Source organism: Loa loa (genome assembly GCF_000183805.2).
Source record: "Loa loa unplaced genomic scaffold supercont3.211, whole genome shotgun sequence".
NCBI lineage: Eukaryota > Metazoa > Nematoda > Chromadorea > Rhabditida > Onchocercidae > Loa > Loa loa.
Genome location: NW_018108391.1, coordinates 2090 through 23639, shown reverse-complemented (window position 1 = coordinate 23639; position 21550 = coordinate 2090). Strand labels below are relative to the sequence as shown.

Here is a 21550-nt window from a genome sequence, read left to right as displayed (position 1 = left end):
TTTTAGCCCTCCTGTAAAATCATTATCTAAAGGAAGAGCACTTCAAGCAAACTTACGACATGAGACTTTGTAACATCCTAGTTTGCTAGATTCTGATAGATAAACCTTAAGAGTAAAGAATAAATCAGTTTTGCGCACGTGTATTTCACCTAAAAAAGCTACTGCGCAGGCTCGAAGGATATACCCGCATTTACAAAGCCCTATAGCGATAAACAGCAGATGATAAAGTACGGCCACAAACCTAATCCTGTATACAGGCAGTTCAGGACACTCGAAAATTGACCCAAGATATGGCAATGAAGAAGCGCACACAACAAGCAAGTAGTAGACTTAGCTCGAAATTGGTCGCTCGAAAATGACCCAAGATATGGCAACGAAGAAGCGCACACAACAAGCAAGTAGTAGACTTATAGTATAAAATTTTATTGCATTTAATTGGAGTTGAAAGAGAAATTTTTTGTTAATCAGTACTTTTGATGTCGTCTATACATTTCTTCTTGATACACATACAAACCACACACATACACATACACACACACACACACACACAGACATACATACAGCTATATATTCAAGTAAGTAACATCATCGCTGACCGATAGTTTCTCAAATTTATCCAGAAGACTTTGCAGTATAACCGGACATGCCAGTATATTTACTTTCAAACTGCAGGAGTTGGAGCTTCTTTTTGTTTTCCTACTTTTTCACTACTTTATTTACCTCAAAAATCTTTAATCTTGAAACAAATAAATAATTTTGCTTGTTTTCATCTTCATTTTGAGAATTTCAAAAGCCTGAAGCTTAAATGTATACATTTCACAAAAATTATTTAATCTGTTTCTTGTCAGCACTAATATCAAATCATTCATCTGAACTTAATTACCAAAAACATTGAAATCAATATTATCACACCATAATAGTGATAAGCTTTCTTTTTTGTTTTAAACGAGAAACCAGAAGCTTTCTCAAATTCATTTATCCCACTTTTAGTTTGTAGACATAAACTGGGTATTGGTTTTCTATTTCGATTTTCATTTTTTTTCTTTTGGAAGATTTGTTTCGGAAAATAAGAAATTTTCGAGGAAATGTAGCAATTTAACAAGTAAAGAGAAACAACTATTCAAATATTATAAAGAAAAGTTGGAAAAGAATTCTAAATAAAAAGCAATAGCAATTCCAGTTGTTAATACGAATGAATTTTTTAAATTCAAATTTTGCAGGGTCACAAGCAACATGATCACCGGGTGAGCCAATCCATCTATCTTATGCTACGCTGCTTCGTGGTTGTTTACTTTTACTTATTTTAATTCTTCGAAAAAATTAATGCATAATTAACGCTCATTAAAAAACTAATGAGCTACCTAAATTTACTGCATATATTACAGTTTCCAACTTCGAAAACTGATCCACTATAGAGTGAGTTAGTATCCTAATGAATCTAAAACTGAAAATTCCAGCCTTTATACCTTAAATTCGTGAAATTAATTTCCCTAATTATGCTGATTGAATTGATTCTAAAAAGCTAAATTCTAAATTAAATTTGTAACAAATTAACTATTTGAATAACTAAAAGGGAAATCAGAAGATATCACGAAGCAGCTTTTATCATTCTTATAAAAAAGCAGAGAGTAATTAAATGGAACTAAAGCAGCAAAAATAATAAATTTTTATAGTGCGGCCCAAAAGCACAGGAAACGGCTTGTTTCGCTACACCAGATCGATGCGGCTTCAAGTATCGGAAAAAGGAACGCTGACCGTCTCCATGAAATTTGGGGTAGCGGAACGGACTGTTTCCAGGTTTCATTTAAAATTATTATATAACCATGTAACTATCTGAAGTTCAGTAATTGGGTGGAAATATCGTTTTGCACTGTTCTCAAATTTTTTGAAGATACCAAAGTGTCTTTCGCGTTCTCTTATCAATACTATATCACCATCTGTTAATCATATATAAGTCCTTAATACATCCGAATTTTTTCTCTCATTTCTATTTAATTCATTTTTTTGAATATGAAAACTCTCGAGTTCTATGAAATTTAATTAACTCCAGCAAAATCATTAGCAACAATTTTCAGGCAGTACCACCCGATGGACATAGTGACGATGGCGAACCAATGCTTCTTAGGCTTAATATTGGTGGTACCTCATACCTATTATTGATAGAAACAATTCTACAAGCAGAACTAACTAGTTTTCTTTCTAAATTTGTTCAGCTAAATCATAAATCAAGATTAAAGGTTTGCTTTCTTATGTATTCGAAAAATCTTTTCTTTAACGAAAAAAATCAACACAATGCATTTGGAAAATTAAATTTTCTTTTTTTAGGCTATGTTTACTTATTCTAAAAAAAACATTTTGTCTTCAGACAATACTCTGAAGGAATATTTTGGACTGAAAAAAAAATCCTAATAGGTTAAACTTTTACTGTGAAGTTATATCAGAATACTGTACAAACTAAAAAGGAATCATAATGGAAGAACAGAAAATTATTTAGAAACAATTTTAAAATAAAAAATACCTTTATAAAATGTTCTTACATTTGAGAAACAGTTATAAGTTTAAATTTGTGAATTCATCAAAAAAGCTGTTAAAAGCAACTTTTTAAGTAAGACTTAATTTCAATGCTTAACTTATACGCAAAGTCATTTCAAATATTTGTTTATATCAACAAAACCAAAACTATATTTTCTGACATAAAAAAAACAGTGCAAGTAAAAATTTATGATTTGTACGTGTTTTTCGGAATTCACCTATTTTAACCATAAATAATATCCGTTTCATTTCAGGTCGCGGATGCATATATAGCATCTGAAGATGCATATTATTTTCAAAGGTCGCCATATGCATTTGATGCTGTATTTCAATATTATGCAACCGGTGTTGTGCATAGGCCACCAGAAATATGTCCAACTGCTTTCATGTCAGAACTGGAATTTTGGGGAATTTCCTATCGATCTATTGGCTCTTGTTGTGCTGATGTTGTAGCCCGGGATCGATTCGAAGGAAAGGAAGAAGAAAAAGTATATCCCTAATGATTTCCCAAAAATTTGAAGACAAAGTCATAAAATGTTTTTTTCCAGGTTGATAATAAAACCTTTGATAATTTGATGTTCGGAAGAGTAAGGAAAAAGATGTGGACCTTCCTGGAAAGACCTGGTTCATCGGTTCAGGCTAAAGCATTTGAACTATCCTCAACACTATTTGTTGCTATATCTGTTATGGGTTTAAGCTTTGGAACTATTCCAGATTTTCAGGTTCGTTTTTACAACTGAAATTTTACATATTAAACACTTTTGTTGGGAAAAAACTGGACAGAAGTACTACTAATCATATCAGAACTGAAAGTTTCCTTTATCATTCTTCTGTTTCAATAGCGCCAAAAAAGAGAAAAGTGTGAACGAAAGATTTAGTATATTCGAAAAAAAGTATTGCAAAAAATACTTCGAGTTATCAGTTAACAAACAGTAGTTGCTATCACTAACACTGCGTAGTTACTAAAATTGCTCATTGTTAATGGATGTTGATCTTCTTGAAATAATCGAGATCACAATATTTATCGATTCATGTCATTTTATGCTCACAATGCTAAAAATGTGCATGCGATATACTACAGTAAGCTGCCTTATCTTCTTATCCATTCTCTTGAAACTTTCATAATTTACTTATTTGCGCCAATGTTCTCCAATACTGAAACTAATTGCGCAGAATTCAAGCTTAAGCATCTGAAAATGATCATTTTAGGTGATCCAGTATTTGCCTGCTGAAAATGAAACAATTCTACTTCCAAATGGTACTATAACTGTAGTTGAAAAAATTGAAGAAATACGGATTGAGCATCAAATTTTTGTATTAACGGAACGTATTTGCATAGCATTTTTCACTGTCGAATATTGCCTCCGATTATTTGCTGCACCAAAGAAATTTCGTTTTGCGTTAAAACCATTAAATTTGGTAGATTTAATGGCAATTGTCCCATTCTATCTTGAATTACTCTTAACACTCTGTGGTGTAGACGACAAGAAATTGCGTGATTTACGTTGGGCTTTCTTAGTGGTTCGTATATTACGGGTCCTACGAGTGATACGAATTATTAAACTTGGCAGATTTAGTTCCGGTCTACAGACTTTTGCAATGACATTACAAAGGAGTCAAAAACAATTGCAAATGATGACAATTGTTTTGCTCACTGGTGTCGTTTTCTTCTCCACGATGATCTATTTTCTAGAAAAGGATGAAGATGGGACACCATTTACTAGTATACCTGCTGCCTATTGGTGGTGTAAGTTACTTTCTACTTTTCATTATAAAATCAATTTGTTCACAAGTTAATAATTAATCCTTATCAGAACTATGTTTTGTTCCTTACAATTTAAAACAAGCTGAACTTGATGAAGGCAAAAAAAAAGTCATTGAAGCAGAAACATATTCTAATTTGATATTACAGGTATAGTAACGATGACGACAGTTGGCTATGGAGATGCTGTTCCAGCAACAACAAGTAATTCTTATTCCAATACCATTCTGATTTCAAAATTTAAATAAACTTTTAAATCATTCATATCTTTCACTTGCAGTGGGCAAAATAATCGCATCAGCAGCAATAATGTGCGGTGTACTAGTGTTAGCCTTACCGATTACAATTATCGTCGATAATTTCATCAAAGTGGCCCAAGATGAGCAACAAGTGGAGCAACAAAGATTGAATCATATACGACAGGATCGTAGAATACAATCGATGTTAAATAGGGAAATTGATAATGAGGATTCATAACTTTTACTCAGCACTATTCATCTCAATCTTTCATATTAGTCCATCCCAGCTTGATGAATTCACTTCAGTTTCTTGGCTTACTGTCTTGTCATCTCAATGTACATACGTTACAGTTGTTAAAGGTATTCTTAGTGCCACTGAAGTTATTACTATCTGTCAGTAAAGTGTCGATTCAGTAAATTGAATTCAAGAGCACTTTAGTTTTCTGAAAGTTCGTTGAGTTCGAACTGAAATCATGAATGAAATCTCTTTGGGAACTACTGATCAGATCTTAACCTCATGATTTGTTAAAAATCTGAAGATTTAACAGAAAATCTTTCACTCGATTGCAAAATAAGAAGCAATTTGCAATGTAATCTCAACAAAGCCTATTTCGAATTACATCATTGTAAGCGGAGGATCATCGTTGTACTATTTCAAATGATGAATGACTCGTCATTCTAGTTTTTATAAATCTGTACAAAATTTTCTTCGTTACTCAATAAGTTTTCCATGTAACGATATGACACTGTTCACTTCTATTTCACCGTATCTAAGAGGGATTATGGTGGTATTGCAACAGTTTGACTGAAAAACTCCATAAATCATATGGTTTTAGACTAAAACACTAAATCTGCACCAGAATCATTGATGACTCAAGGAAGGCAACTACAAAAAGTAGTTTGAAGAACTGGAACTTTGAAATATCATTTAAAATTAGATAATTAAAACTTTAAGTTGAAGCAGCTAATTTGAACCACTGAGGTAACCCACATTTAAATACCCGCATGACCTTTCTTTTCCATTCTTTTAAATATTTATTTCTTCCAAATTAGAAAATACAAGTAATTTTACCTCCTCAACTTCTACACCTATTAATTATATAAAAACCATTTTCTAAATGTTAGAATTCATATTTGTTGTGAAAATATGTTGTGTAATGATACAAAGTTGTGAAAGCTTGGAATTTAAAAACAGTGAGAAGTCGGACTGTTATTGCGCTAGTTCTTCAAAATGCTATTTCAAATTACCTGGATAGTTTCATTATCACATGAGTTCTGTTATTAGATAATGTTAGAAATTAGATAATGTTAGAAAATTAGATAATGCAGGTAGCACAGTGCAATTTCAAAAAGTCGATCTAGATCTGATTCCGTTAATCCCTGACTTTACTGAGATTTCATTTCTTCATCAGATAAACCAAAGTGTCTCAGATGTCCTTACAATAATCCGAGATTTATAAGTAGATCAAAATCATGCGAATGAATGGATTATGAAAAGTTCAGTCATAAATTCTGCATTAAATTCAACTTTTTCGTTACACACAAGTCATCCAAATCCCCAAAGGATTATCGTGAAACCCATGGAAATCTTATATCATACCATTTGAAAAACTGCTAAAAAGAAATTCAGAAGGTAAGCTAACCAGTGAAAGCGAGTTGTAGTTTGACGTTTTCACCTTTATTGAAAACTTGTGGCTCTTTATACTTTCCAGCATCAATTATCATCGGTTTCGATTTTACTTCAACGTTGAATTTATGTTCTGCTGTACCGCCTTCATTTTCCACAACAATCTGAAAGAATCTCATGAATGCTGAATTGAGACGACCGAAAAAAAAGAAACAGCAGAAATTCCCTGCTTAGAAATTTAAAATCTGATAGGATTATAGCAATCAACCTTTTTTTGCAAAAGAAAGAAAGTTTTTGAAATAAACTTAATTAATCTTCCATACCTGATAGTCTCCTTCATCATCCTCAATAAGTTTCTCTATTGTAAGCATCGATTTCTTATCCATTTTTATTATAGTGTTATCCACATTATGGAACAATTCTTCACCGTTTCTATACCAGCGAACTTCAGGTACTGGCTTAGCAACAAATTCTACACTGAGTGTAAGTTTATCACCTACTTTGCCAGTTTCTTTCCCCGGCGCTTTCTTGATCTTTGGTTTTTCAATTGCTGCAACCGAAAACGATTAAAAACGATTGGAAAATCATTTAAGAAAATAACTATCAAAAAAGATTCTTTTCTCCCTCGAAGCGTTTATTATCTCAAATCCAATTTTTCAAAATTAGGAAGGCATTTGTTTCAATAATGTGTATCAGAATATTTACCCCAATTATTATCAAAACTAGTTGATTCATCTAGTTATGTATAAGTTTGCTTTAAAAGTAATCGCATAAATTATACCTTTAATGTATAGAAGAAATTCACCATAAAGTAATCAATTACTCGAAAGATGAAATATGAATTAGAAATATTTACCAGTGATTTTTATCGGTTGTATCGGTTCTTCATTTTCCAAAGCTGGACCAGTACCGAATGCATTTTCAGCCACAACACGAAAATAGTACTTTGAATTATCAGATAAACTGGTTATAGTTGCAGTTGTTGTTGTAGTACGCGCAACAAATGCCCAGCTTGATTTTTTAGCATCACGTTTCTCGATGCAGTAACCGAGCAACTTACTGTTACCGTCTTGTTCTGGAGGATTCCATGCAAGCTTACAAGAAGCATTTGTTACATCGGACACTTGTAAAGGACCAACTGGTGCTGACGGAACTCCTAAGAAAGGAAAGGATGTCATAAATTATTCAAAGATTATCTATGTGTCCTTAAAAAAAACACTAAAAATCGATATCACCATTTTCCTAACCAATTTTCATTCCTATTTGCTGCTATTGCGTTACTTGCTGAGATAATTTTGATACTGAATCAAAAAAAAGGAGCTGGATGTTAAGATTAATTAAATATAGCCGAACCAGTCTATTATTTAATAACACATAATAGTTGCTGCAATAAGTGTGGCATAATTATGTCATCATCAGGTAAATGCTGGATTGAATTGATTCAACAATACATGACCAAAAACACCAACCTTTAATTAGCACTTTAACTTGATCTTCTTGCTTTCCGCATGTATTTTCCACCATCAATTTGTAGAGACCTGAATTACCAACAACTGCTTTTTTAATTGTTACAACGGCAACACCCTCCTTGAATGTGATGATGGTATTTTCATCTGTCTTCAATTCTGCGCCATCTTTTAGCCATTTGCAAGTTGGCATCGGTAATCCCGTAACATTTGCATAAATTTTTAACATTTCACCAGTTTTTGCTCCAATTGTAGCTTCTTCAAACTCAATTTTTGGTTTCTCTGAAAATTTCATTTGAATATTCTCTTTGGAATCTGTAAAATTTCCTTAAAAACAGTGTTATTTAAAAGGTCGATATACTCCTTATTGATAATTTTTACTTTCCTAATTTTACACTTATTAAAATCAGATATTCTTATTACAATTAAATTACTACTGAATAAACGATTTAACCTGTAACAGTAACATCAATTTCAGCGATTGCTTTCTCCATTTTATTTGTTGCAATGCACTGATACAATCCTTTTGTCAATTCGTCAACATCTTCAAGTCGCAAAACGGAGGTATTAGCTGAGGTTTTCACTAACATTTTATCAATTCTTTTTTCATCTTTCGTCCAATAACACTCATCGTAATTACCGATAATGTTGACGATTAATTCGAAATTCTTCGTACCATTGTTGATCATTACCGAACTATTGGCAGGTTTCACCTCCAATTTTTCCCTTCTCATCGTTTCTTCTTCTGTTTCCTCCTCCTTCTTCTCAGTGACCAATCCACTAACCAATACTTCACCAACTTGAGAAATTGATCCGCCTGATTTCTGTTCCACAGTTTCTTCTGGTTCTTGCTTACTTTTCTTCTTTTTCTTCGATTTTCCATCTTCAGTAATCCTTTCATCTTCTTGCTTTACTTTACCACTCCCTTTTTTTTCAATATTTTTTTCAGAATTCATTTTATGTATTTCCCCCCCTAAATTGAGCTCTCCATCCTGCTCCTTCTCAACTTCAATCTTTTCCTGCTCAAAATCCTTCTCTCTTTCAACTTCATCTTTAGAAAGTTCCTCCTTTTCCGCTTCTTTCTTTCCCTTTCCCTGAGCTTTTTTCTTAACAGTTTTTCTCGATCCAACTTTCTCCTCATTTTCCTCTATCACTTTTTCGGAGGGCTTAAATTCATCTTCTATCTTTATACCAACTTCATTCTCTTCTTCCTGTTCCTTCTTTGGCTTCTTCTTCCTGGTTATAACTTCCATTTTTGCCTTCTCATTAGCCCTCATTTCCTCTCCCTCAGGCTCATCCTCTAATTTTTCTACTATCGCCGCTGTACCATTGCTATCTTCTCCCTCCTGTTTATTCTTCTTTTTTTTGCTACTTTTTTAGCTGTTTTTCTTGTTTCACCTGATCATCTGCTTTTTCTGATTTTCGCTCCTCCGTCTCTTGTCGTTCCGTCTCAATCATCTCCTGTTGTTTTTCTTCTTTCTCTTTGTGAGCAGGAACGGTCACTATTTCTGTCTCCTCACTGGGACTGGACAATTGATCGCCCTTCTTTGCAATAATACGGTACTTATAGTTCAAACTTTCATCAAAAGAATCATCAAACTTCGGTTCTGTTGTTACACCAACTTGTTCCCAATCATTTTCCAATTTTGATCTTTCAATGATATATTCCTCAGCTTCTTCAACTATCTCCCATGTGATTAGGGCAGTCTGATCGTCTTCAACAAGTGTTGCTTTCAAAGAACTGGGCGCTGGCAAAAGTTTTGTAATTTCTTCCAGTTCACCACTTTCATCCACTGTCACTACATCAACTACATTACTTGGCGCTCCTTCACCAACCTCATTCACAGCAACAATGCGGAAAGAGTAGCTTTCACTTGGATACAAATCTTCAACCAGAAATTCATATTGTTCCGATTCACATTTTCCAATATTGCGCCAACGTTTGATATCTGCTGTTCTTCTTTCAATGATATAATTTGTGATTGGAGATCCATTATCTTCAGCTTTCTCCCATTTCAGCATCACTGAACGGCTTGTAATATTGAAAGCTGTTAAATGACGCGGTTTGGAAGGTACACTAATTACATCCAATTGAATCTCTTCGCTTGCACTTCCAATTTCATTTTCTACCACAACTTTCAATATACCCGAATCTTCTTGAATGATATTTTTGAGACGCAATGACAGCTTATTATCGTATGTATGCATACGTGATCTCATTTTATTCAGTGGTTTATCATTAAGTGTTGTCCTAATATCGACCTCAGGGAATCCTTCATAAACGAATTCGATATCAAAATCAATGCCACAATGCAATTTCAGTACATTGCTTGGTAAATTTTTCAATAACTTGATGGTAGGTGCTATCTTAAGTTCTACTTTAGCTGGTGCACTTTCTTCATCTTCACGAAGTGCTGCTGTATATTCGCCGCAATCATTGAGCTCAAAGTTCATTATTGTTAATGTCGCAATTGTTTCTTTCACATTCATGTTGAATTTCTCTTGTCGTAGCCAAATTTCTTTCCTGTTTCTAAACCATTTTACAGTTTTCACTGGCTTGGTAGTTTCGCATTTCAACACGATAGTAGTACCAAATTCAGTAACAACTTGATCTTGTGGACCTCTCTTGATATGTGGTAGCTCTTCTGCAAGTTTATAATCATTACTTCCATAGTTATGTTTTTGTATTTTTGGAATATCATTAAAGTTATATTTTTTGAAGTTTTATTTAGGATTATATTAAAGTCGCACTAAATTTTACTTCCGGAAAGTTATAAATTTGCAGAAGTTATATTAAACTTATATTAAATTTATAATAGTTATATTTTTTGGGACATTATTAAAGCAGTAATTTAGAAACAAGGCATATTAGTTACCTTTGACAACCAATTCAGCTTCAGATTGAGTCCTCTTATCAATAGTGCTACATACATATCTGCCACCATCTTCAAGTACTGCATTTCTGATTGTAAGCTTTCTTTCAGTGCCATCCTCTTTGATCATTATTCGATCATCAGAGCGCAGAGGTTTGCCATCCTTTAACCAGACAACAGAAGCATCGGCATCGGATAGCTCACATGAAAATCCGATTTCTTCTCCTTCATTAATTTCCAAATATTCGGGAAATGAAGAGACAAAATGCGCACGCACTTCTGCAAGATTTGGCCATTTAGCTCAACTTAACAAAAATAGATGCAATAAGTGAATGAACACAACTCCTAATAGGAAATGTATAATTTGGAATTTCGATAGGAATTATAGAAATACCTGTGACAGTAACGATAGCCTGTGAATCTACTGAACCAAGATCGTTAACAACTTCACATTTATACAAACCGGCATCCATTTCCGATGTATGATGAATGAAAAGAGTGCTCATAAAGCCTTCATTGATAATCTGTAAAACTTACTTCATTCACCTTTCCAATTTTCAAATAGCAGTTTCAAGTTTTTAAATAAAACTAACATAAAAATGAAGAAACTGAGAGTCTGGAAATGAAAATAAATGAAATTTCGAAAAAAAAATGGTTCGAAAGTCCTTCTTGCTTTCATTATATTCTTGACGAAATAACTTCTTAGTCATATGCTTTCACGATTTCTGTTTTACTTATCGATCAGAAATTCTAGAAAAACCTCAATATTCTCGCTAGCCGGAATGATTTCTCGGTCAGCCTTATACCAGATGTATTGTGGAACAGGTTCTCCAGTTGCATGGCATTCCAATTTCAGTTCACGTTTACGTGAAACCGAGACATCTTTGATACCTTTTGTTATTTCAGGTTTTTTAGCTGCTAAAAAATATGAAGTACATCATAAGTAGGAATTCTTTGCCATCAGTTATTAACAGCTTTAAAATATTTATAAGCTTTCAGAAGATCGTATTTTAAAATTTAATGTAATATGACCGTACTGAAAATTTTTGAACTTACCAATTATACGTATCGGTGTTGTTTCTTCGGAAAATTCACCGATAGTTGGACCACTCTTTGGCGCAACTTTGAACAGATATGATAACTCCTCTCTCAAACCAGTTATGTCCGCAGGCGAATGTTCTATTTCCTTCTGTGATGAAAGATTTATAAGAAATAAAGTCTTCAATCATTTAGTACAGCGCCTTTCTAGAGTTTGAATTCTATCTTTCATTTACAATTCCACAACAAATGGAACTAATTATTAAAATTAAAGCATCAGATTCTTACCTCCAACCACAGTGATGAATTTTCTGACTTGTACATGATTACGTACGATGTCACGTTCCAGTTCTCACTGGTAACCTCAATCCATTGTACGCGAACTGCATCTCCGCTTACAACTTCCACTGTTGGTGCGATCAAAATAGGTAGTTCTGCTACAAAAAAAAAAAAACTTCTTTAATCATCTAAAATTAATATCTAAAATGAAGTATGGATTACCAAGTACACAAGCCATCGCAGAAAGAGTCAATTTTTTAGAGATTTACGAAGCGTTAAATGAAGATAACGCAGAAATTTCTGAAATCTTAGCGTGTTTATGAAACTACTAGAAAAGAGTGGAAAAAAAAACCGGTAATAGATATTCACCTGCTTTGGAAATTATCAACGGTTCTGATATCACATCAGATTTTGATGTAAGACCTGCTTCATTTGTTGCTTCTACTTTAAATTCATAGGTTAGTCCAGCTTCAATATTAGACACAGTGAATTGTTCAGTGAATATCAGTTCATCGTTGACTTTCATCCAATCACTTTTATTTTCTCGTATGAATAAATCATATCCATAAATTGGCGAACCACCATCCTCTGTTACTCTTGGCCATTTCAGCGTACAACTCTTAAAAAAACAAAGAAAATCTGCTAGCTAAATATGACAGAATCATCATCAGTTATACTGCAACGGTCTGGAAAAGGCAATGATTTTTTAAAACCAAATGCGCTCTGTTGACATACCAATCGTCTAACAAAATCAACTTCAATAAATTAAGGGAATAAATCAATAACGATAAATTGTGATCAATCAATGTTTATTTTATACAATGAAGTAATGATAACTTATGAGTGTACAATTTTTATGAAATGTAGAGAAAAATGAGAAGATAGCAAGCACAAAGATTTCTTGGTAACATACTATGGAAAGATGCCTAGCACTACAAAAAATATTAACTTGAAAAGCAAATGTCACTCACCTGATCGGTGACATTCGTAATGACTGGCGGATGTGTCACAGATGGTGCTTTGAATGGCAGACATGTTCGAAATGAAGCACATTCCAAATATTCACCAATGCCGTACTTGTTCATGGCTGCTATTCGAATCATATATGATGTATTTATCTTCAGGTCATCAACATAATAATCCATTTCTTCACTCGATACCTAAACTCTCATCACTAATTCCGATGATAGATATCGAACTGATTTCAATGGTAGTAAAGCCAACCAAACCTGAGCAACGCGATGATAAGTCCTTCTCGATTCTTCCCTTTTCTCGACAATGTAACCTGTAATCGCACTGCCACCATCATCACTTGGAGCGTTCCAATGAATCGTCGCACAGCAACTGCCAATATCTGTGATATGCCCGTTTTCGGGAAGTCCCGGTACATCTGCAATCATATATAAACATCACTTCATCTGCAAGATATGGAAGGTTATAAGATAATGAATTTTCCTTTGGAACCATGAGGACATGCTCATGTTGGTGAACAATTAATTGCTGATCGTCGAATTAGTGGAACTCAATTTTAAATTCAGTTCTCACTAATTAAACTACCATAAAACACAAACATAAAAAATAGTTGCAAATTGGTTAAGTAGTGGTGAAAAGGAATATTCTTAAAAGGCTCTTCTCTCTTTGAAACTCCGTCGTATGTAAGGACATTGAGTATAGGCCTAACTGGGATTCTGATATTTTTTTTTAATTTAATATCAAGATATACTCAACAATATACTATTTAAGTAATATGATACAGGTCAAAAGGAAAACGGGTAAGTAATAATGAATATCTAATAAAACTGAAGCAGAGACAGTAAAAAAGTTCAATATTGACAGGTAATAAATCAGTGACAGTTAAAATGTTTGGATAAATATGAAGTCATAAGTTAAAAAAGGATTTTGGAAAAATAGGAAGAGTTTGCAAAATTTAAAGGTAGTTCATTTTTCATTTTTTTGCTAATGAGGCACATCAAACGTATCCGTTGGCATTTTAATTAGTTAAGTAATGGTAAAAATTAATTAATGCAAAAAAGGGATTTTTGAAAAGGAATTGATGAAAAAAAAAAAGAAGGAGTTTTTTGATAATTAATGAAAAGGCTCTTCACATTTGTACCATTATGACACTAACTGACTTATCCATCCCTAAAGTACATTTTTTTAAGGCAGATAAGAAATTCAAAGTGACAATTAATTTGGTTTTTGATCTGGAAAGGATAAAAAGTAACCTTTGACATTGACAGAAAATGTTTGTGAGACTTCGCCAAAATCATTTTTAATTTTGATCGTGTACTCGCCGGTATCACTTTTGTCCACTTTACGTTTCCGGAAGCATGCTTTATCGTTGAAAATATCTAGCTGTATCTTTGAACTGCTCGGAATCTTTTCATTATTAAGAAAACATTCCAGAGTTGGTTCCGGTATTGCTTTAAACGGTATCGTAAGTATTAAATTATCTTGTGATTCTAGGTCAACCGTTGTTACAATCGTTTCGGTTTCATGTAGTATCGGTGCTCCTTCAACGGTAAGGATAGTCGATGTTTCTGCAGATTCTACTTTCACTGAATAACGACCTGCTTGATCGTAACTTAAATTCTTTATCAGCAAACTATAAACATTGCCTTCAACATTTACTTCGTAATGATCGTTATTTTTGATTAATTGTTCGTTATTAAAGAACCACTGGCAATTTTCAGTTGGATGTGATACAGTTATTGATAATTTTATGAAATCATCCATTTTACCAGTAATTTTATGCGGTAATTTTTCAGTGATTTCCACAGGTATATCCTCAACAATTAAACGACTTTCTGCAGAATGTTCATGGAGGTTAGCTGTAATGATCATACCCGTATCTTCTGGAACTACATTTTCAATTTGCAAAATTCTCAGATATCCATCCTCAACTTCCGTACATCGTATATCATCCGTAACTAGTTTTCCGTTAATCATCCAGTTAATCTTATCTTCTTCATTAAAAACTTCACACTCAATTTTAACCGTATCATTTCGAAACGCCAGAATTTCCTGGTCTGGGAGTAGAACGAATCCACTCGGACGTTTATGCACTCGTCGTGTGATTGGAGTCTCATCCTTGCGTAACACTGATGTCATCTCGATAGTTTCTTCCGGTCCCGGTTCTTCATTTATCAGAACTGCTGGTATGTTAATGGTAACATCAATATCAGCACTGCTTTTCAATTCTTCCACTTCTTCATCTTTGAACCTGTTCACTTTTTTCTCTTCAATATGCTTCTCCTCTCGGGCCTCATCTCTACTCTTTTTTCCTATTTCTTCTTCCACTTTGGGTTTCTGCAATGCTTTCTTAGCGATCTTTTTCCCGGTAACCTTCTTTTTAGGTTTTGCTTCTTTATCTTCCACAGCCTTTGCTTCCTTAACTTCTTGTCCCGAGTCTAACCGTTTCAATACGTCTCCTTCGTCTTTCACTTCTCCGTGTTCCGGTTTTCCAACCTTGTCATCTATCTCCAACTTTGCTTCTAATTTTTCAGCCTCAAACTTTTCCTCCTTTGTTCCCACAATTTCCTCTAACTTCTCCTTTATCAGTCTTTTTGACGTTTTTGATTTCTTCTTCGAATCCGCTTTCACACTAGCGGAAGTTGCATCTTTACTTCCCAAAATTGAAATAATTTTGTCAACATTTGCGACGTTTGAAGTATTTTTGAAAAACACTTCAATCTCATGCTGTTCCTTTTTTTCTTGACTTTTGACCTGTCTTCCACATAGCCGTCTTCAAGATGATCTTTTTTGATTTCTTCTTTTTCCGCTTCGATCTTGACCTTCTCAGATGTTGTCATGTCTTCTACAATAATGTCTTGTTTCTGAAACTGTACATCAAAGCTTTCATCTGTGACCCCAACGACTACCGTTGGCTCTTCAGCCTTTTTAGCAGTAGTTTTTTGGCTTTTTCCTTTGCTCGATTTTTTCTTTTTAATTTCTTCCCTTTTCTTAGCTGTTGGTTTCTTTTCCAATGCAACTTTTTCCGTTTTTTTATCAACTATTACAGTATCAGAAATGTCACTAACATCAATTTCTTCTTCCTTTTCATCCTTTATTTCAAAGGTCTCTTTTATCTCCGATTCTGTGGCTATTTCTACATGCTTCTTTTCTTCTTGTGAAAATTCTTCATCGAATTTTTCCTTAAGCTCATTTCCTTCAATGATCTCTACCTCTAAAACCTTGTTCATGTTGTCTTCAACAAGATCGACGGATTTCTTTTGTACTGTCGGAATCATTTCCTCAGAAGATTTCTCTTCTTTTTTAGGCTTCTTTCTTTTCGTTTTCTTCAGCTTTCGTTCCTCAGCTTCAACAGTATCCGACTTTTCGACCTTAGTCTTATCCATTGCAACAACTTCATCCCTTATTTCTTCCTCAGGTCTTGTAACTCTAGCCAATTCCTCCTTCTCCGCTTTTCCTACTTTGAGTTCAACGTCATGCTGTTCGAGATCTTTGACGGTTTCAACACATTCCTTCAAATCCGTCATTTCTACCTTCCTTTCTGTGGCTGGTTTTGCCTGCGAAATATCTTCCCCTACAGCTATTTCTTTATCAATTGCTTGCTCCATTTCCTCTTCAAGTTGTTCAGCCTTTTTCGATCCATCTTTCTTCAGAAGTTTCTTAGCCTTTGCCTTTTTTAGTTCAGCTAATTCTTGATCTTCATCCACTCTTTCCGAAATTTTCTCTAGCTCCTTTTCCTGTTCTGGTATTTCTTCTAGTTCTTCTGGTGCCGCACTAGTATGTGCAAGAGGGAATTCAGCGAATTCACCAGTACCATACTTGTTAATAGCAGCAACACGGAAGATGTAATCGGTATCCGCATCAAGCTCTTCAATCAGATAGTTCGTTTTGTCACCTGTCACCTATAAATGAAACGGTAAAATATGGAACTATTAAAGCTAAAAAAAGCAACATTTATTGTTCAACGGGCTCCAAGAATTGAAATGGAAAGTAGTTACAAAGATGTTCACAACAAGTTTGATTCTGTCCATTTGCATATATCGGAACGAATTTACCTGAATAACATGATGGAATGTTCGGCGACCAATTTCTTTTTTCTGAATGATATAACCGATAATTTTGCTACCACCATCATCTTTTGGGGCATCCCATTCTACACTTACTCTGTCAAGCGAAATATCCATAATTCGTGGATTTTCAGGAACACCGGATATTCCTATAAATAAATACTCATAATATGCAAACCCACAGAACTGTTTCAGTTGTGTTTAAAATTTTTCATTTTCATCTACATCGTTTCATATTTCCTGACTAAATTTATTCAATCTTTATTCAAATCCTGAAAAAATGTAGGAAATGGAGCTGAAAACATTTTAGAAATAAAGCCTTAAATATATTTGTTAAGAAACTCTATATAGTAACGATTAACTTTACCTTTAACATTAACAGTGAAAGTTTTGACAGCTTCGCCAAATTCATTGCTAATCTTAAAAGTATATTCACCAGAATCATTTTTATTAATTTTCCGTTTGCAGAATTGAACCATATCATTGATAATTTCAAGTTTTAATTTTGTTCCAACTAGCAATGGCTCATTGTTAAAGAAGCAGTCAATTGTTGGTTCCGGTACTGCTTTATAAGGAATACTAAGAAGAAGATTTTCATGAGTCTCGAAATTAATACTTTCCGGTTCCGGTTTCTCAATAATAGGTGCTCCTTGCATTACTAACGTTGTAGATGTTTCTAACGAATCCACCTTAATAGAATAACGTCCAGCATCATTATACGTAGCATCTTTGATGGTTAATGTATAAATATTGCCTTCTTCAGCAATCATATAATTTCCATCATCTTGCGGTAATTTCTCTCCGTTGAATTCCCAAACAATAGAATGTGCTGGATGGGTAACAGACACAGCAAGTGTCACATTCTCACCGCATTTGCCGAAACTACGACGTGGCAAAGGCTCAATAATCTCCGCTGGTGTATCTTCCACATGGATGATTGTTTCAGCAACAATATCTCCTACTTTTGCAACAATTATCGTTTCTTCATCTTCTGGTACGATATTTCTTATCGTTAGTGTTCTTATCAATGAATTAACCTCCTCAATGCATCTCAAATCTTCACTTGCAGGTTTATCATTGATAAGCCACATGAAATCATCTTCATTCAACAATTCGCACTCAATTTTGATGGTATCACCGCGGAATGCAATAACTTCCTTATCGGGCGCCTGAATGAATCCAATACGTTTCTTCCGAGCACGTTCGTAAGTTTCTTGCTTTTCAATTTCTTTGGTAATTGGTGTCAATTTAACAGTTTCAATTTTTCCCAATTCATCTATCGATTTTTTCCCCTGCTTCTGTTCCTCCAAATCCTTCCCTGCTCTTTCTATCTTTCTCTTCCGACTCTTTGCTGTTACTTGCACAATATTTACAAGTTCTTCAACAAGTTTAACAGGGAAAATATCCTCGATGTTTTCCCGGTATTCCTTTTGTCCAAAAATTAACTCCACTTCTATTTCTTCTTTTGTTTTGGGAACCGGTGGTAAACCGGTCCGCTTTTTTGTTTTCCTCACGTTTTCTTCAGCTATTTTCAATTCCGTTCCTTCTTCGATATCCTTGAATGTGAATTTTTCTGCGGAAGATGATCGATGACTGACGGATTTACGACGCTTCGCTGAATCCACTTTCATTGCAACAGACGCAGAGAGAGATTTCTTCGGTGATATTTCAACTTCTGCCATCACTTCATTCATCGCAATTTCTGTTGTCATAGTTGTCTCGGATAGAAGCGTACTCTTGTCGCCATATTTAGTGCTTATTTCTGCAGGAATGACAAGTGCTTTTGGTACTTTCTTTTTTCTCTTCTCCACTTCTACTTTTGGCTTTTCTTTCTTTTCCTATAAAGTGAAATTTATTATTTACTTTGTAAGTGAATGAAACTGTTGCAAAATTGGATGGAAATTTGGAAAAAGTTGCAAGATAATAAAATATAAGAGAAGAATGTGTGACCTCGTCAATGTCTTGCGATTCTTTTCCCACATCTTTCAGTTTCTCGTCATTTTCTGAAATGGATTCATATTAGCTGGCATAAAATATGTGACGATTTTTACTCTTGGAAGTAGACCGTTAAATAGCTTAAATTCAATGAACAGCTTGTTTTGTATATCTATTAAGATATTGAAGGTATCTGGTCAGATTCATTAATAAAACCTTCAGAGACGTTAGATATAGTTAGGAACTTCCAGTTATAAGCATACAATTCACTATCTGAATTTAAAGCACCTGTAGGTCACACAATATATAAGAAAATACGAAATGAAGGTGAGATATTTCAAAACTGTTGTAATGTATTATTCGTTTATAATACTCTTTTTAACGATGGCTACCTCAGTTATCGTTGTTGGTCATTCATGATTTGTATAAGGCAATAAGTTGATCTTCCAGTCGCATTGTCAAGGATTATCAAAAAATTACATTATAAATTGCTGCGTGTACTTGCTTCTTTTTTTCAAAATTAACTATGAATTTAGAGCAGTTCGCTATGCAAATATAAGTAAGAAGAACTGTTGCATATTTTCTTTCTGATTTTTCCAAATTCTGAAGTTCATCTGTGATAGAAATTTATATGCTTTAATATTTAGAAACGTACTTCATTGATTTTTATCAGAAGTGAAATGTAGAGAGAGTTAAATGAATCTATATTATTATTAAAATAGATCCTTTACAAAACACAACTAATCGTATTTTAGTGTAATAATATTAGAGAGTAAGCACTGCGAAGGATATCTTCGTAAAGGAATATTTTCTCTGGAAGCCTAATCAAGGCATTTTGATTTGCTAAAGTCTAACTATCCTGAAAAGTTTAACCAAGAGATGAATGAAGAGAAATAGGATTTTTTTCGTATACAGTTGCGACGTGCTTCATTGACGAAATGACGGATAACATAGAATTCAAAAACTTATGGATTACGTACTGAAATTTTCGTGTGATTCGTAGTCAGCCTTCTGCAGTGTAAGAGTGAGCTGCTGCATTTCAGTCTTGTTTGCTACAGGCATCAGAATCTCAGTTTCTGCATTTGCGGCAAGTAGTTTAACTTCTTCAATGAGCTGCGAAATGGCAGTAACTACGGTTGGCATTTGAACCACCAACGAAGCAAGCTAAAATGACAGATTAGATCGAGACTTGACCATTTTCACATTGCAGCTGATAGATGGAAAATTGTAATATTGCAAGTCGTGATATAACTTTTAATTCCACTTCTCAAAGTGTTTTAGAGAACTGAAGTTCAGTGTGTAGAAGTGGAAATCATAAGCTTATTTGTAATCAGCGGCAGAATAAAAACAATAATACGTTTCATCATTGGAACATTTTTTTCAAAAGTGCATGGAAGATTTTTATTACGCGTGTTTGAATTAACTTCTTAATTCATAAAAAGTATACTGAAGGTGAACATTAGCAAGACATCGAAGAAAAAAAAACTATTTTGTATTTTACTATCTATAATCCACTAATCGTGATACATACCTGGCTATGGAAGGCAGGACCAATGGCTTCAATGAACTCTTCCTCCATCAAAGCATCTAAAGTAACGTCAACATCAAGAATATCGGATAAAAATTCAGTTATAGCTAGTTCACTTTCTTCGAAGCTTGTCAATACATCCACAATTGCATCTGTCGTCGCCATTTCCTCACCAGCATCCACTTCAATGTCAGCTATTACTGCAAAAGGATTATACTTGGATAATACTCGAAATTTTCGAAACCAACTACTTCATATCGAATAGTTTGCGGAAAATTACTATCATAGGAAAGAAGAGATCCAATATAAAAAGTGGATCAAATAATCCATTTGATGCTAGAGAAGTATAGCATTTTAACTACTAACTATTGTAAATAATCAAATCTTTCACAATAACTAACCAGATCTTGAACGCTCCTTCGATCGTTCCCTCTCTGTTTCAGGTATTACTGTCACATCGATATCAACAGTATCTTCGTTTTTAGTTTTCTTACCAATACAAAATGACAAGCATGCAGAGCACTTTTCACGAAGCGGTAACAGCTTAACAGCTTCGTTATGCGGGCTTGGCCGGATTATTTCTTCAGCAAGTTCAATTTGTTCCGTTGGACGTTCAGAATTAAAAATAGTTCCAACACCAATTTTTTGAGTCCTCTGTTTTGTGAATTCGAAGCTAATAGAAACCGTCTCAACGGGAATTTCTTCCGAATGCTTTCCTCTTATCATACTCAACTCTGCTGGTCTTTCCATTTTTTCCTTCATACCTCTTGCAGTTTTCCGTAATTCAGGGAGATAAACCGAGAGGCTACAACAACAGAAACCGGCCGATGTGGGTATTGCATCCACAAAGCCATTTTCCGCAGGTTTCTCAACACACAGTGAAACTGTTGCATCATTACATAGAAAAGCATTCATAGCAGGCAAATGTACATCAAATTCCGTTTCCGGTCCGCTTTCATTTATTGCATACCAAGATTCTGCTGCAGAAAGATTCTTTCCGTCAACAGTTTCATCCTTTCGCTTCTCAGTCCTCTTTGTTAACTGAACTAAAGCTTGGATTGAATCTGAAATCGCACTGATAATGCTTATGTCAACAAATCCATGCTCAGAATCTTTTTCCAAACCCACTGTGCTTCCCGTCTCCAATTTCTCGATCGATTTTTCGTTTTTCTTAGCAGTTTTCCCTTTACGCTTCACCATTTCCTCCTCAATAATTTCTTCCTTTGGCTTCT

The 21550-nt window shown here is 34.2% G+C and overlaps 2 protein-coding genes across 2 annotated transcripts in view; one reads left to right on the top strand and one right to left on the bottom strand.

The window, feature by feature from the left end:
- Positions 1-1233: 1233 nt before the first annotated feature.
- LOAG_01251 (voltage-gated potassium channel) lies at positions 1234-4771 on the top strand (the record flags this gene model as incomplete). The annotated part of the gene is made up of 8 exons (XM_003136790.1): positions 1234-1244; positions 1674-1797; positions 2076-2237; positions 2787-3020; positions 3081-3254; positions 3742-4279; positions 4445-4498; positions 4575-4771. 8 exons carry the CDS (start codon positions 1234-1236, stop codon positions 4769-4771), a joined length of 1494 nt encoding a protein of 497 aa, XP_003136838.1.
- Positions 4772-6171: 1400 nt separating this feature from the next.
- Positions 6172-21550, bottom strand: part of LOAG_01250 (immunoglobulin I-set domain-containing protein) — a gene marked incomplete at both ends in the record, with an annotated part of 17458 nt that continues 2079 nt past the window's right edge. The window contains 23 exons of the mRNA XM_020445680.1: positions 6172-6324; positions 6484-6710; positions 7017-7316; positions 7630-7908; positions 8081-8443; positions 8483-8972; positions 9025-10271; positions 10503-10778; positions 10894-11023; positions 11260-11417; positions 11556-11688; positions 11826-11974; positions 12186-12435; positions 12788-12976; positions 13046-13206; positions 14042-15441; positions 15543-16690; positions 16844-17004; positions 17223-18693; positions 18806-18858; positions 19771-19954; positions 20322-20518; positions 20720-21548. Coding sequence (XP_020303883.1) covers positions 6172-6324; positions 6484-6710; positions 7017-7316; positions 7630-7908; positions 8081-8443; positions 8483-8972; positions 9025-10271; positions 10503-10778; positions 10894-11023; positions 11260-11417; positions 11556-11688; positions 11826-11974; positions 12186-12435; positions 12788-12976; positions 13046-13206; positions 14042-15441; positions 15543-16690; positions 16844-17004; positions 17223-18693; positions 18806-18858; positions 19771-19954; positions 20322-20518; positions 20720-21548 — 9948 coding nt within the window. The remainder of the gene's footprint in view (positions 6325-6483; positions 6711-7016; positions 7317-7629; positions 7909-8080; positions 8444-8482; positions 8973-9024; positions 10272-10502; positions 10779-10893; positions 11024-11259; positions 11418-11555; positions 11689-11825; positions 11975-12185; positions 12436-12787; positions 12977-13045; positions 13207-14041; positions 15442-15542; positions 16691-16843; positions 17005-17222; positions 18694-18805; positions 18859-19770; positions 19955-20321; positions 20519-20719; positions 21549-21550) is intronic.